The 17,944-nt window shown below is 44.1% G+C and overlaps 1 protein-coding gene across 1 annotated transcript in view; it reads right to left on the bottom strand.

The window, feature by feature from the left end:
• LOC124615905 overlaps nt 1–17,310 on the bottom strand; it is a 173,721-nt gene extending 156,411 nt beyond the window's left edge. The window contains exon 1 of the mRNA XM_047144081.1: nt 17,182–17,310. Within this exon, the coding sequence (XP_047000037.1) occupies nt 17,182–17,259 (78 nt within the window). The 5' untranslated portion in view covers nt 17,260–17,310. The remainder of the gene's footprint in view (nt 1–17,181) is intronic.
• Nucleotides 17,311–17,944: the final 634 nt, after the last annotated feature.

Raw genomic sequence — 17,944 nt, 5'->3', positions numbered from 1 at the left:
AAATATGTCTAACACGTGATGACGTAATTTGTTGAAATAATACACTGCAGTAGTAGTTAAACATTTAAAACAATGTATTTTCGATTACAGGATAACAATGATTAAACTATATGAAGTAAATTTGCCATTAACTTCTAAACGGTTTGCGCTAGAACGTTCAAACTGCACGGTTGGCCACGGGGGCATGATGGGAATTAGTATGCACTGTATGGTTTGGTTTAGCGACGAAGCCCACTTTCACTTGCACAGGTACGTCAATAAACAAAATTGGCGCATTTGGAGCACTGAGAATCTGCATTTCGCGATCGAGAACTCTCTTTGCCCTCAGCAGGTGACTGTGTGGTGTCCAACGTCCAGTTTGGAATAATTGGTGCGATATTCCTTGACGACACGGTGACTGCCGAACTGTACGTGAAGGTTTTGGAAGATGATTTCATCCCCATTATCCAAAGTACACTGATTTCGACAAAATGTGGTTCATGTAAGACGGAGCTTGACCCTATCGAAGCAGAAGAGTTTTTAATGTCCTGGAGGAGCACTTTAGGGACCGAATTCTGGTTCTGGGGTACCCACAGGTCACTGGCATGGGCCTCGATTGGCCGCCATATTCTCCGGATTTTAACAAATACGACTCCTTTCTGTGGGGCTACATTAAAGACAAGGTGTGCAGCAATAACCCCAAAACCATTGCTGAACTGAAGACAGTGATTCAGGAGATCATCGACAGCATCGATGTTCCGACACTTCAACGGGTCATCCAGAATTTCGCTATTCGTCTGAGTCACATCATCGTCAATGATGGCAGGCATATCGAACATTTCATAGCCTAAATCCGAATATCAGCAGTGACGATTGCATGTGCCCTTTGATTGTGGCACCATGTGCCCTTTGATTGTGGCACCATACACAATCATTAACCTGGCTCCAGGGAGGTAGGGTGCCCTTCCCTATTCCTCCACTGGGGTAATTCCTGCCTGCCGCGTCCACGTCGCGGGGGTAGGCATCCTACACTTCAGTAGGCCGCAGTGCTAGGATGGCTGAGTTCAGGCAGGGACCCAATCCCGTGGGGTATAACACGGAACCCATGCCCAGGGTTACGGGTGAAGACCTTAATGGCAGCGACGGCGGAGAAGGAAGACTTCGGAACGGCGTAGCTGGCAGATGAGGCAACCCTCCTTTCTGGGGATTAAATGAGAAGGGAACCACTGCCATGTGGTGGAGGAGAAACTCCAAAGGCTAAGGGAGACAACCCCAACAGAAAATCCTTCCTTGCGTTAGGCCTAGCAAGCCAGTAGGAAAGTCTTCATATATTGCTTTCAAAACACAGACGAGCCTCGGAACGAACCACTCAGGATTTGACCCCACTGCTTCTTCAAGTACTGGTGCAAATGATGGGAGACCTGATGATATTCATCAGTACAAGAAGATGAAACCAACTGTACTAAAAAATAACCTAAATATTGGCGTCCTTAATATATTAACCCTCAATGGAAAAATGGAAGAAATGACAGATGTACTAACAGAGAGGAAGTTAGATATATTGGGATTAAGCGAAACAAAGTGGAAGGGAAAAGGTGAGAAGAATTTGAGAGGAGGAGGAAAACTGTACTGGAGTGGGAATAACAGGTATGGAAGAAATGGTGTGGCAGTGATGGTGAATAAGAATGTACAAAGCTGTATTGAAAATGTGAGATATATATCAGACAGGATCATAATCTTAAACCTGAGATTCCAAAAAGAAACACTAAAAGTAATCCAGATTTATGCACCTCAAGTGGGATGTAGCGAAGAAGAGAAGATGGACTTTGAAAATGTGTTAGAAAACCATATAGAGAGTGCTAATATAGTGATGGGAGATTTTAATGCACAGATAGGCAAAGACAGAAAGGGATTTGAGCAAGTATTGGGATGTTTTGGATATGGAGGCAGAAATGAAGAAGGGGAAAGACTCCTGGATTTGTGCCAGAGGAATGGAATGAAAATAGCAAACAGCTGGTTTATGAAGAGAGAAAGTCATGTTATCACCAGATACAGTTGGGATGGAAGAACGAAGAGTGTAACTGTTTATATTCTAGTAGATAGGGAATGAGGAGAGAAAGTAACAAATGTGAAGGTAATTCCAAGTGTGAGTGCAGATGGAGACCATAGATTACAGGTGGGACAATGGAAAATGAATCAGTGTGTGAAAAATAGAAAACAGAAGAAAGTGATGAGGATACTGGATTGGAAATTGAAGGAGAGTGAATGTGCTGAGAAGTACAGGGAATTAATAACACAAAAATTTCCAAAAGAAGTTGTCTGCGATTTAGAAAAAGAATGGAGTTTATGCAAAGACACTTTAGTCGAAGCAGCACAAAAAGTATGTGCCAGAACATCTGGAAAGGAAAAAATAAGACAGACAAGTTGGTGGGATGATACCACAATCCAAGCAGTTAGAAGAAAAAATGGAGCATGGAGAAAATGGTGGAAAACTAAAAATGATGAAGACCATAAAAGATATATAGAGGAAAAGAAGAAGTGCAAAGAAATAGTGGAAACAGCAAAGAAAAAGGCATGGGAAGAGTTTACAAAAAAACTTGAAGAAGATGTGAAGAGCAATAAGAAAATGTTCTATAAAATGATGAAAAATAAAAGGAAGGCTTCTGAAGTACCAGTAAAGATGGAAACAGAGGACGGTACCATTATTGAAGATCCAGGGAATGTAAAAGATCTCTGGAAAGAACATTTTAAGAAGCTGTTAAACGCTGAGGAGCAGGTACATGAGGAAACAACAAATAATGAAGAAATTGAGAGAAGTTGGGAAGCAGAATTAGGACAAATTACACGGGAAAAAATGGAGAAAGCTGTGAAGAAGATGAATGGGGGAAAAGCCCCAGGACCTGATGAAGTATCAGTGGACATGATAAGAGCAGCAGGCCCAGTGGGAATGCAGTGACTGTATAGAGTACTGTCAAGCGTGTGGAGAAATAGTAAAATACCTGACGATTGGAGAACAGGAGACATTGTTCCCATCTTCAAGAAAGACAATAAAAGATTTTGTAAAAACTACAGAGGAATAGCCCTCATGAGTCATACAGCCAAGATTTTTGAAAGAATTTTACTAAATCGAATAAGTGAAAAGATAGAAAAGGAGCTGAGTGAAGAACAGCATGGGTTTAGGAAAGGAAGGAGCACGATCGACCTGATATTTTCTATCCTTCAACTGATGGAAAAAAGTTGGGAGTATAACAAAAGGGTGATAATGGTTTTTATAGACATAGAAAAGGCATATGACTCAGTTGACAGGGAAAGACTCTGGGAAGAACTGAAGAAGATAGATATAGAAGATGGATACATTAATGTTATAAAGACAATGTACAGAGGCCACAATTGTAGAATAAGAACACCATTGTGGAACTCTGAATACTTCGAAATAAGACAAGGACTTAAGCAAGGAAGTATTCTATCTCCCGCGCTTTTTAATGTTGTGATGGAGGGAATGAATAGGGCAGTTAAAGATATAGTAAAAGAAAAAGACGAAAAGATGATTTTTGCAGATGATATGGTAATATGGGGTGATAAAGAGGTAGATGTGCAGTTACAGCTTGATGCATGGAAGGAAATAATGAAAAGGTATGGATTAAAAATAAATAAAGATAAGAGTGAAGTAACGGTATTTGGAAGGGAGAAAGGAATCAACGGAAATGTTACCTGGAATGGAGAACCCCTCAAAGTGGTAGAAAGTTTCACTTATTTAGGGAGTGAAATATCTAGGGATGGAAGAATAACTAACGAAATTAATAGGAGGTTACAGAAGGTAGGCAATTTCTACCAAACAATAAAACATCTGATTTGGAACAATGAATGTATAAGAATTATTACATCCCTATTGTCACCTATGGTGCAGAAACATGGACAATGACAGAAAGGGACTGGAGCAGACTGCAAGCAGGGGAAATGAAATTTCTCAGAGCAGTTAAGGGAAAAACAAGAATGGACAGAGTAAGGAATGTAGAGAGTAGAAAGGACCTCAAACAAAAAAGTATGAGAGAAGAAATTGAAAGAAAGAGATTAAGATGGTATGGGCATGTTAAGAGGATGCAAGGGTAGAAACACCCCAAAATCATGGAAGAACTAAAGATGGATGGGAAAAGACCTAGAGGGCGCCCAAGAACACGGTGGAAAATGGGAGTGAGAATATCTGTTGAAAGGAGAGGTGTGACCTGGCAGCAAGTGAAGGAAGAAAAGTGGTGGGAGGACCGAGCCAAATGGAGAGGACTCGTCAGCAGCCAGACCCGGCAGTAGCTGGAGCGGGATTCGGATATAGATAGATATAGATAGACGATTACATGTTGAATAATGTGTGTGCACACCGTAGTTTGTAACTAATTTACTTTTTTTTCATATTGTTCGATAATTGTCAACCTGTACCTTACAATGGAAGCGTGAGTATTTGGAAGTAATCTGTAACATAGCAAATAGCTATAGGACGAGGGATTGCTTGCAGTAAATGTCCTGGCGTCTTTAAATTATAGAAATTATAGTTATTCAGTTACATACTGTATTTTTAAAGTGTATTACTTTCTCATTTACGCCACCATTTTCTGATTCCTCTCACTACGGTGTACAGAGCACAAATGACGAGGTTCTAGAAATAAAGAGAAAAGGGGAGGTGTTTCCCAACAATTAATGCGTTCCTATTGGTCTGGAGAGAGAGAGAGAGAGAGAGAAGGCGTTTGTCGTCTTTTTTAACTGAGGCAGTTGCCCTCAGAGGGGTGATATTTTCTACCCGGCCTCTGCTTACCGCTGCCGAAGAGATTATAGTGTGTGTGAGAGGAGCCTTGCGTATTACGAACAGCGGCGTCTTTCTGGCCGCATTCAACTTTTTGGTAGGTCATCCATGGTCACGAAGAGAATTACACGTACGCTTCTGCCGTAAACCTCTATAACAACAGTTTTTAATGGCGAGAATGAAGGCCGAAGTTGATTTACAGTTCTCCAGCGACACGATCAAAGAAAACTTTAATTATGCTATGCTTCGTATAAAAAATACATGATACCAATCTCCCACTAGTGTAAAACATATCCCAACCCTTCCACATGGACACAGCGAAAACCCACCTCCTTTCTTATCTACACCTATCTTGATTAGGAACTTGAACGGCATCCGAAATACAACAGACGATCCCAGTACATACACTCCTGGAAATGGAAAAAAGAACACATTGACACCGGTGTGTCAGACCCACCATACTTGCTCCGGACACTGCGAGAGGGCTGTACAAGCAATGATCACACGCACGGCACAGCGGACACACCAGGAACCGCGGTGTTGGCCGTCGAATGGCGCTAGCTGCGCAGCATTTGTGCACCGCCGCCGTCAGTGTCAGCCAGTTTGCCGTGGCATACGGAGCTCCATCGCAGTCTTTAACACTGGTAGCATGCCGCGACAGCGTGGACGTGAACCGTATGTGCAGTTGACGGACTTTGAGTGAGGGCGTATAGTGGGCATGCGGGAGGCCGGGTGGACGTACCGCCGAATTGCTCAACACGTGGGGCGTGAGGTCTCCACAGTACATCGATGTTGTCGCCAGTGGTCGGCGGAAGGTGCACGTGCCCGTCGACCTGGGACCGGACCGCAGCGACGCACGGATGCACGCCAAGACCGTAGGATCCTACGCAGTGCCGTAGGGGACCGCACCGCCACTTCCCAGCAAATTAGGGACGCTGTTGCTCCTGGGGTATCGGCGAGGACCATTCGCAACCGTCTCCATGAAGCTGGGCTACGGTCCCGCACACCGTTAGGCCGTCTTCCGCTCACGCCCCAACATCGTGCAGCTCGCCTCCAGTGGTGTCGCGACAGGCGTGGATGGAGGGACGAATGGAGACGTGTCGTCTTCAGCGATTAGAGTCGCTTCTGCCTTGGTGCCAATGATGGTCGTATGCGTGTTTGGCGCCGTGCAGGTGAGCGCCACAATCAGGACTGCATACGATCGAGGCACACAGGGCCAACACCCGGCATCATGGTGTGGGGAGCGATCTCCTACACTGGCCGTACACCACTGGTGATCGTCGAGGGGACACTGAATAGTGCACGGTACATCCAAACCGTCATCGAACCCATCGTTCTACCATTCCTAGACCGGCAAGGGAACTTGCTGTTCCAACAGGACAATGCACGTCCGCATGTATCCCGTGCCACCCAACGTGCTCTAGAAGGTGTAAGTCAACTACCCTGGCCAGCAAGATCTCCGGATCTGTCCCCCATTGAGCATGTTTGGGACTGGATGAAGCGTCGTCTCACGCGGTCTGCACGTCCAGCACGAACGCTGGTCCAACTGAGGCGCCAAGTGGAAATGGCATGGCAAGCCGTTCCACAGGACTACATCCAGCATCTCTACGATCGTCTCCATGGGAGAATAGCAGCCTGCATAGCTGCGAAAGGTGGATATACACTGTACTAGTGCCGACATTGTGGATGCTCTGTTGCCTGTGTCTATGTGCCTGTGGTTCTGTCAGTGTGATCATGTGATGTATCTGACCCCAGGAATGTGTCAATAAAGTTTCCCCTTCCTGGGACAATGAATTCACGGTGTTCTTATTTCAATTTCCAGGAGTGTATATTGGGGGACTGTACCACAGCATACACATACCACCTTACGGTTGTGGTGGAGAGTACATTAAGACTCAACATGTTCCATTTGCGTGGAAGTAATAGATGTTAGTAGACGTCCGTTTTGTATTTTAAATAGGGTGCTTGCAGTAAATATCATGGTGTCATTATTTTATAGAGTTCAGTCACACAGTCACTGTAATACCTGGTAGTTTATGGTAATATCTGCTGCCATTTGCTAAGTACGATAACTTCGCTGCCGATGGTCCTTCGTCTCACTCTGATACACAGAGCACAAATAACGAAACTCAGAGAGAAAAGGAGGGGATGGGTTTTCCGCATTTTTAACACACGCGGTTGGGTACATCGTTATCTGTCGTCGTATTGGTACAGTGAATTGGTGGCTTCCATTTTCCAGCCTTCGCTATTGTCCAAGGTACATGCTGGTCACATGCCGTCGTAAGGGGGTTCCCAGTTGTCTTACTTTATATTGAGATGAGAAGAAGAAAGGGCACTTTGCCCAGTATTCAAACTGACACCCTGCTCTTGCGTGCACAAGACTGAAGGAGCTTTGGGAGCATTATGGGCAGGGCTCTCCAACCATCTCGGGACTTTGACTATCTACCGTGCCGGCCGGGCAGAGTTTGGCACGGTATCCCTCATCAGGACAGCTAACAACTCTGTCAATCAATGTCAAGCCGAATAACTGCTTGCATAAGGGGCAGAATTGGACCTAAGCGTTATTGTCTTGCTCAATTTCTGAAGCTCTTTCTCTCTAAGAAATCGTAGGATTCAGAGTATTGTAAGTTGGAAAAATGCTTTAGTAATAGCTATATTCATTTTGTCACAGATCATATTCAGGAATGAAAAATGGAAATTACTAACTGTGTAGCTACTGAATCCAGATTTCCATCTATTGCGAATCGAAAAATCGTTTCAGGCAAAAACAGTATCTCGGCCGCAGAACCGAATTTTCCATTGAAAAACTGGTGTTGTCAGTGGAAAAGTGAGTGTTTATTGTAAGAACTCCTTCTAGCTGAAAACTGATAGTATTATTAAATAGCATATATCTGATACAGACATGTTTACGTGTGATATTTCAGTACGATGTGTACCTTTAGAAAAAATTTTATGAATCGAGTGTACCTCTCTGCATATATGCGAAGCTTCTGACTTTTCCAAGACAGTTCCAGATGTCAAAGCAAGATGTCCTGTAAGAAATAGGACTATAATCTGTGATTAATAATGCATTTATCTATGGTTAACGAACGATTCTTATTCACTGTGTTAGTGAAGCAACAGTGGTTTCGTTTCGGATTCATTTCTGCACCTTGTTAACGGTGTTCGTGAGCACTTGCAAAGTTTCAACAAAGAAACTTTTGATAAAAGTGGCACAGATTGACGAGTCATGTCATTTTCAAATTGACTTCATTAACACAGAAACCTCAGCTATTATGCACACTGTATGAACTACATGTAAGGGATTCTCGACAGATTTATCAGCGGACATTCGTTGCAGCTCAGGGGCAGAAACGCTAGAGCAATGTTTTTATGATCGGTCTGATACCAGGTAGATACTTTTCATGAGTATTATTATGACATCGAGAATGAATCTCTCAATCAGCAGAGGAGTGTGCGCTGGTTTGAAACTTGCTACTAGATTAAAACTGTGAGCTGGTTGGGGACCAATCCCAGATCCAATAGTAATGTGCCCCCCCCTATGACAAGTTTCGAATTCGAGTTCCAATGCAGCTATCAGCGCCCTATCGCCAATCATACAGGAAGACAATCGGTTCGGTTTCAAGAAGGGGAAAGATACCAGAGAAGCAATTGCTCTTAATAATAGAAGACAGATGTTTAAAAAATTGTATTATAGTAGCATATGTTCACCTAGAAAATTACTTCGTCAGTATAATGAGGAACAAGATGTGTGCAATGAGAAGATTGGGTTAAGGCATAGATATACAAATTATCTACACTATCTGATAAAAAATATCAGGACACTTAATACACTAATTTGGGTTACGTCCACCCATTGCTTTTATGATGACTTGAACACTACGGGGGACACATTTAAAGAGACTTTTGAATGTCTGTCTTCCTCATGAGCCGAAAACAGAGAAGATCGTGATGCTGGACGCTGGGGTCTAGAGCGAAGTCGATTTTCTGACTCATCCCAAAGCTGTTCCATTGGGTTCAGATCTACACTCTAGGCAGGCCAGACCATATCAGGAATGTTACTGCCCCTAGACCACGGTCTACAGTTGCTGCGTAAGATGTAATGCATTGTCATGCTGCTAGAAACAGTCATGGTTTCCAAACTGTCCCTCTACTGTGCGCAGTACACAATACTGTAAAATGTGTTCTTATCCTCCCGCATTTACTGTTTTCTTAAGGGCAATAGGGAGACCACGGTCCAACCACGAAAGAAACTTCCTTAGCGTAACATACTTCCCTGTTGGCAGTACACTTGGTGGTATGTAAAGTTCTCAACATTCGTCAAACCCAAGCCCACATAGGGTATAGCGTGATTGATCACTCCACATCCCTTTTTCCAGTCATTCAGAACAGAAGTGTGTGGCTTATGATGAACTGCTGTACAATTTACCCAATTCTTTCTAACTTCTTATCCACAATTACTGAACTAGCTGGACGCTTGGCACCACTTTGGAACTCATGAGTGAGTCCTCCAGTTGGTTCCACAGGCTTTTTTACAACCATTCTCTGCAATGGTCGATGGTCGCTGTTTGTCAGTACACAAGGCCTGCCTGGTATTGATTTAGCTGTGGGTGTTCCTTCACGTTTTTCTTCTCAGTTATATGAACAGTCGATTTGGACAACTCTAGAAGGGTTAAAATGTTCCTGATGCATTTGTTATTCACGAGACATCCAATGACTAGTCGACGTTTGGAGTCACTGAGCTCTCCCAACCAGCCAATTCTGCTGTTACCGCTTCTCTACTGGCACCCCAATGCTCCTTGTCTCCTTTTATACTGGCAGGGCCACCTCGTCTCACATCTAGAAGTCACTTCCGGATACTTCTGATCAGATAATGTACAAGATCCACAGAACACAGAGAGAATATCAGAAAGACAAGTTTGTGTAAAGAAGGATACTAGACAATGATTGTAGCGTACTAGTACGCAAACGAAGCAATGGAGGCAGTGTATGAAACTTCGTGGAGAGGAATAAAACTGCAAGAGGAACATAAACTACCTGACAAAAAAGTGAAGCATACAGAAGGTCAATGTGTGTAGAGTTCTTACAAGGCCTGGTTCGAGAATAAGAGGCATGGGGGGAGCAGCTTCAGTAGTTGAGTGATCGCAGTCGATGGTACAGAGATGCTTCGTACTCGTGTGAGACAGCGTTAACAGCAACTGACAAAGTTTGAAAATGGCCTCATTGTGATTCTCCATTTGGCTGGCTTTTTCGATCTTGCGATACCCAGATTTTTTGAGGCATTTGTAAGCAGCACTGGTCCTTTAGTGGACTGGATGGGGAGCGTGAGGGCAGGCACAGTCGTCGTCAAAGTCCCTATCGGTCATGTGTGAACACCACAAAGGAAGATAGCCGTATTGAGCACATCGTAGCCCCTTCGCATCTGCACCTGCCATCCGAGAGCGTTCTGTGTCATTTCGCGCCACTGGTCGAAGACTGGCACATCCAGACTAGTGAATTACCGTCACATGCATAGGCTGCCGTTAACACCACAACACAAACGACTGCGTTTCGAATGGCGCGGTGGTCGGGAAGTGTGGGCTATTGATGAATGAGGCCGCATTGCATACATCGATGAATCGCAGTTATTTACTACCCAGATGACCATCGTCGGCGGATATGGCGGCGGCCAGGGAGAGAGGTCCCACTCCTCCAATGTTCTGGAGAGAGCCATCGCTGTTATTCCTGGCGGTATACTGTGGGGATCCATGAGGTAAGACTTCAGGTGATGGCTGGTAGAGATTGGGGCAACTCTGACGGCACAATGGTGCACCCTATGTCCTCATGTGTAACCTCTCATGTAACAGTAAGTGCCGTTCTTCGACAGGACAATACTTGTCCACACATGGCACGTGTCTCTATGAACTGTGTGAGCGATGTTGTGATCATCAAGATCCCTAGATCTATTCCCGATAGAACATGTGGGACCAGCTCGGGCATCAACTCTGTCCCAGTACCAGTATCCAGGATATCGAAGACAAGTTACAACAGGTGCCAACTAGCTCCTCAGGAGAGGATACGACGGCTTTGCGGCACCTTCCCCATCCAGTCAGTGCACGCATCCAGGCCAAAAGGGAGTGCAACGTCATACTGGTAAGTGGACTCATAAAGCCAAGTCCTTCGTAAATTTGAATCGATGTTGTAATAATGGAAATAACACCACATAGTGTCACTTCCTTTCCTCTTCCCCTTCTGGTGCTTCACGTTTTCTGTCAATCAGTGTATACTAATACTGATTTTCATATCCCACATAGGCATTTGGCCATATGGAAGGAAGCCCCGTTGAAAGCAATGAACGGCATACTCAGCAGAAAATATGACTAAAGAACAAGCAAAGCAAATACGAAGAGTGGTTGTAAGGAGAAATAGGACATTCTCACAATCAAACCTGCGAGCGACACAAGGTTGCAAGATGTGAAAGAATTCTCCTAATCAGGAAGTAAAACTACACAGAATGACCGAAACAAGAAAGGTATTAGAAGTAAATTAGTACATGCGAAGAAACCTTTTTTAAATAAATGAACTCTACTGCTATCATATATTGATTTTATTGATTGGCGACTGCATGGAGTGCTGTGTGCACAACGACCATATATGTTAAATTAAAAGGAAAGTCAGCGTGCCGGCCGAAGTGGCCGTGCGGTTAAAGGCGCTGCAGTCTGGAACCGCAAGACCGCTACGGTCGCAGGTTCGAATCCTGCCTAGGGCATGGATGTTTGTGATGTCCTTAGGTTAGTTAGGTTTAACTAGTTCTAAGTTCTAGGGGACTAATGACCTCAGCAGTTGAGTCCCATAGTGCTCAGAGCCATTTTGAAAGTCAGCGTTGGCCGCAATATTGATGCCATAAAACATCAATATTACGGCCAACACTGACTTTCCTTTTAATTTAATATATTGATTAATACGACACTGGGGAAGAAGATCCTGGAAGTACATTCGGAGCACAGCATCGTATGAGACTGAAACTTGGAACAGCGGAAATCACGAGAAGAAGTAAGGGGAAACATTTGATATGTGGTGAAAACGAAGAATGTTCAAAGTTAAGTAGACAGCCAACGTACAAAATGTAGAAGTACTGAAAAGAACAGACGAGATAATAAGTCAATTGGTAACCCTTACCAAAAGAAGGGACTGGTTGTGGGGGCTTCTGCTATGGCTTCTGGGAATAGTTACCTTAGCACTGTAAGGAATAGCAGCGGGGATATCAGTATAGGAAAAGGAAGACTAGACAGTGCTGATGTATAAGATATGTAGATGTGGAAACATTACCACAAAACAGGAAAAAAATGGAGAGCGAAACGAAACTAGTCGAAATATTGATAGCTTAAAGAAATATCAGGAACTGTATGCTCCACATGTGCTTAAGTAAATTTGTTTCCATCATCACATGTACTACTGATGAAATATGGAGCAAGTTGAGTGGTACGTACACCAAACCACAATAAAATGAAATAAAAGCAAATTTTATCACAAAAATAGATTGGCGATGACGTTTAGCGCTGTGCAAACAAGGTGTGATTGATCTCTGGGGAGTGAGAAATTTCCACATAGAGATTACCTACAGTGCATGAGACGCTTATCAAATAGTTATGTGTTTAGCTTTCGCATGCCTCTCTAATGGCATCACCGTTTCTTAGTTTATCTTTCTTTGCTGTTTCCGGAAATGAATTTGGTATACATGTTGTGATGGGCTTGGGCTGGTTTTTCAGGTTTCGACTTGCACGACTGATGTTGACGGTGGCTCAAAAATAAGAACCGTATTGGCCCCCGCTCTTTTTAACGTCTATACAAATTATCAGCCACTGTCATAGCACACCTGTAGTTTCCTTTATGTGAATGATATGGCACTGACAACTCAGGCTAACTCTTTGAAGAAGACGGATGCTTTGATGATATTGAGTGTCTACTGCCCAAACCCACTTAAAACTCAACTGTGTGCTTTCATCTTGAACACAGACAGACAAATAGTAAGTGCAGCGTCTCAGGGTAAGTAAACAACTGGCTGCTGCACCAGATCCAAAGAGTGTCACTCTTCCATAACACAAGTTTGAAAGTGGAAGTCAGAAATAATATCCCCAGTCACAAACTCTAATAACAACAACATTATAAATCTACGTCTCTAAGGCATGTGTCTTGTAGGTAAAACTACGCCAAAGAAGTCGACAGGCAACAAATGAAGCGTGCATCCTTATCACTGGATGTCATAGCCGACACCACTTGCGCAAGTACATCATATGGCAGGTACTGCTCCAACAGACATGCATCGTGAGGCAGCTACCAGTGGGGAGAGACAAAACCCGGTCAAAGACCAGCCATCCATTCCATGATTATGAATTAACCGTCCAGAGATTGAACTCAGGGAAAAATCTCCATGAAAACTAGAAACGACCCAATCCAAAGCAATAATAGAAATATGGAAAGCTGGAAACGATCCACTTCGGCCCAGCCATCTGGAAATCTCCTTCCTGATTACCAAGAGAAATGGATTCGATGGAGTTCTCCCATTCGCCTTTACTCTGGAATTGGAAGGTCGGGTCATAGCCTCCAAAAAGGGGAAATTCCAGTCGTCTCTATCAACTGCGACCGCAGAGAATGGCAAACCACAGAAAACTTGCTTTGCTGCCAGCACCAAGGAAGACCTACTTCAGGCAGCCCCAAATCTTCTTGAAGTTGCCTGCTTTTGGACATCCAGCGTGTTATCTTCCACTTACATCAAGCCAGACTTATTTCCTTCAAGTTACTTGTTTTATATATTTACTACTTTCCTTCTGTGCTTATTTGTACTCATGCTTCTGACGCGAATAAAGAAACCGCTGACTATAAGAAAACAATGGTATCATCGTCGATACAAGACATCATGTACAATTATTGAACTACACTTCTCGATGCACCAATTTTAAACTATCGCAGATCTTTGGGATGCCCCAGAACATCGTTTAGAAGTCAAAAGGGGATAAATAAAGTTGATTTCCCGATAGGTAGATCTTTATACGTTTCTAACATTATCTATTGATACCGACAGTAACATATTAAGTATATTTATGGTAAACTATAGCATAATGGCAATTAAAGACATAGAGCTTACAAAGCTGTCCGCGATCACGTTTGGCACTTTATTCACGAATTCACAATAACCTGTTTCGACTTACTGTCACTATCAGATCTTTAGGAGTACATGAGGAAGTGATCTTGAAATGGAGAGTGTTTTAGTTCTTGCCTATTGCACTAGTCAGTGCTGCTTCATCACTTAAATACCGTAAATCCCTCGCTCATTTGCTTGTTTGTCCAAATTATGTGATATTGATAACTGTATAAAAATAATCCTAATGATTCGATAGTGACAGTAAACTGAAACTCGTCATTGTCAACTGTGCCGTAGTGTGCGATCAAGATCGACGTTTAAGAATATAGAGCACAACAGAAATAAAACAAGATGTTACAAGCCATCAAATACATGGATGGCATCTTTGAAAGAACAACAGAGAGTGCCCAGTAATTTTTGACCAACGTAAGTGAAAAGAGACCACTGACTTCAACGGAGTCCATTTCCAGCATTATTTGTAGAGAGCAGCTCTCCCATTCATTTATAATGTGATGCAAAAATTTGTAAACTCCACTCACGGGTTATGTCTTACGTCTGTTCCGACTGGCCGGATTGCAGCCGACAAAGCAGTACGAGCAGCGATCTGCAAGGTGTGTGTGAAGAGTAGTGAGACTGTCAGCACTGCAAGCAATCTGGTAATTTTGCTTTGGTCCACTTGTGTAGACCGTTGTGTTCATCCCTTACAGATGCTCAGTCCAAATTTCAGCTCCGTACAGCCATCATGTGATTTTTGAGAGTTACGTCTTTGTTGGGTGTTACGAAAATGGAACAGCGGAATTTAGAGCAAGGTTATGCAATCACGTTTTGTGTTAAACTTGGGGAATCCGCGTGAGTGACAGATCTATGAGGAACATTTCTCATCTAGAGTACAAGTTTTTCGCTGGCACAAATCGTTTTTGGAAGGCCAAGAAGAAGTTGGTTAACGTCGCTCAGGGAGACCTTCATCTTCAAAAACCGACGAAAACGTCGAACGTATGTGTGCTCTGGTGAGATCAGGCAAACTGTCAACCAAGTGTTAAAGATGTCCCTGAAAGTCTCAGGGGAATGGTGACTCTAGTGAGACCGGACATTGCAGATGAGTGGATATCGCATCATGACAACGCCTCGTGTCACACGGCCACTTCCATCACAGAATTTTTGACCCTAGAAGACATTCCTGTTGTTGTACAGCCTCCACTATTCACCTCATCTGAGCCCTTATGACTTCTTTCTTTTCCATGAATTGAAAAAGTCTTAAATGACCTCATTTTGGGGCTCTGGATAGCACTAAAAAAGAATGTGACCGACTTATTGAGGGTACTATCAATTGAGGCCTTTCAGCTCAGCTACCAAGACAGGGAACATCAACTCCGCCGGTGTCTAGCAGCCGAAGGGTACTATTTTCAAGGGGACAATATTGTTGTTTGAAAAAACAAAGACTTTGGTAAATAAAAAATCAGTCTCATTACTTTTGTCACTGACCTTGTATGATCGTGCAACATGTGATCAGCATGTCGCTAATACCTCCAGCCGTTATTGCCGGTAGATGAATTCTGATGCCGTTGCTTATTTCTTCAAGCAGCTCCTCATTCGGCCTCGCAAGGGCATAGTAGACCGTGTACCAGGCCTGCCTACCTCACAAAAAAAAAATGTAAGGAGGTACCGCGAACCGAACCCGGGTCCTTCCATGCCGATTGCAGTGACACTAATCATTCATCTACTTAGACGTTCTTTGATTATGTATTAGATGATTTTTGGCATTCCAGTGAACTGCTACGAGTGTCATTCCATATGTCGTGGTAACTATAATATATCGTTCGTACACTCTAATTTCAGTAAACGCATTCGAAAGCCCGTAGCAGGTAATATCGAAATCAACCGACAGACTGCGACCGGATGCGAGGGTGGCTCGGTGCCAACTCCAGAGATAGTCAATGCGAGGTTGGCTGTGCCACAAGGTGGATGTAAGCAGAGTGGAATGGCAATTATAAGTGACAATTGCCTTTCTGGCCGGCAGAACTGCTACTCAGCGTTATGCGGAACTACAAACAGCGGTGGGTGACGGCGAAAGCTTCCGGCACTGCTGGATAATGCAATCTCCATAATAACGCCACAACCCACACGACTGACGTCATCAAGAATTGTGTGCAGCGGCAGGGGTGGACAATCCTCCCCCACCCAGCCTCCTCACCACACCCCAATCCGTGCGACTTCGATCTGATTCCACAACTGAAGAAACCCACGTGGGAGGCGCTTTGCAAACAGGGCGGATATCCTCACGGCATTCCGACGACAGATGGCGCATATTCTCGGCAGTGCCGGTGGCATTCAAAGCCTTCCCCATCGCTGGCAGTGCTGTCTGGATCCACTGGGAGACTTCTCTGAAGGACATTTTCTTCCATTTTTGCTCATGCACAATAAATTTACACAGAGTTCCAATGCCTTTGTTCCGTTTCACCCTTCGCCTCGACCTCCTGTACTTGGGTTGTTTTTGGGGAAGGAGACCAGACAGCGAGGTCATCGGTCTCATCGGATTAGGGAAGGACGGGGAAGGAATTCGGCCGTGCCCTTTGAAAGGAATCATCCCGGCATTTGCCTGGAGCGATTTAGGGAAATCACGGAAAACCTAAATCAGGATGGCCGGACGCGGGATTGAACCGTCGTCCTCCCGAATGCGAGTCCAGTGTCTAACCACTGCGCCACCTCGCTCGGTCCTGTACTAGAACCTTAGTTGGCATTCAGATACACACTGCCTTACCGGTTCAAAGCATATAGTGACATTTCTATGTTCTCGCATTATCGTAAGATACACCATAGTTGCCATGACTTATGGAATGAACCCTGTACATGAACTGTCATTACTTCATTGCAACCATAATTTTATGAGGAGTAATGTCGTATGATTCTACAAACATCAAAAATATTCACATGCAGACTTATCGAAATTGTAAGCCTTATTTCATTAGGTCTCCATTTAATATTCTGGGTCGCTTCGCCTGGAAACGAGAATATTGTCATACTCTCTAACTTAATGACAGTGTTGATTCTCGCATCATAATGGCGAACGAGTTCAGAGAAGCGGGCAACTGTTACCTGTACTTCAAAACCAAAACAAAACGTTTGGATCCCCGTCGAGTGGAATAACTTCTGAGGCTTCGACAGCTATAACACTGAAACTGTGAGAGTTGATTGCATAGAGCTCTGCTGATCTCTTTCGTCCCATCAGTAAAGCAACAGCGCACCTACATAAGCAACTGGGTCACTTCCATCACTGTACATAAGTATTTACATTATACTCGGGCGACGACAGCACAACGACAGTCGCGAAGGTGAAGAGTAGACACACGCCAACAGCGTACTGGCCCATGATTGGATCCCGCTAGTCCGGCACTTATCAACAACGTAATGCACCGCACCACCTGGAAACGCCTCCTACCTCTAGTAGCATTTATATGACTGGCGGGGGACTTCCGCCGCTGATAGTTTCGCTCATTTACGAATTTTTCATCCGCGAAGCTGCGTGTGCTATCGCGGCTTCCAACCTCCCGGGCAGTCCTCCAACAATTAACAGCTGACCTAACAACACAGGAAATGGAGACCGCTTTTTGTTCTTGTTTCCTGCACCGCTCCATGTTTCTCCATCGCTTAAATACCGGAAAGCCTTATCACAGCGAACTGTTTACCACGTACTTAGAGCGTCCGAGGACGTAGGGATTTGCGGACTTTCAGATGCAATACAATGTATACCCTACAACTTTCACTTTTGTCACGCTTACAGTGTATCAAGTATTATTGTAGGACAGTTACCACTTTCACACGGCATGACGGATCTACTCTCGCAAACCAAGACTTTGCGAGCAGACCTCCACCCTGGGAAGAATGCACCTAGGTCATGCGGACAGCTCTGGACTCGGTGTAGTGTGATGTGTTGTCTGCTAAGCACACCGGACAAATTATGAGTCACCTCCCACGAGACGTCACACAATGAAACACCACCTCTAGCGCTGGTAATGGTCTCAGTTCGACGCGAAAGAGAGCCCACAAGTTTCTAT

The sequence above is a fragment of the Schistocerca americana genome, chromosome 5 (assembly GCF_021461395.2).
Source record: "Schistocerca americana isolate TAMUIC-IGC-003095 chromosome 5, iqSchAmer2.1, whole genome shotgun sequence".
NCBI classification, from domain to species: domain Eukaryota; kingdom Metazoa; phylum Arthropoda; class Insecta; order Orthoptera; family Acrididae; genus Schistocerca; species Schistocerca americana.
Note: the sequence above shows the minus strand (reverse complement) of the source record. Positions and strands in the feature narration are given on the sequence as shown.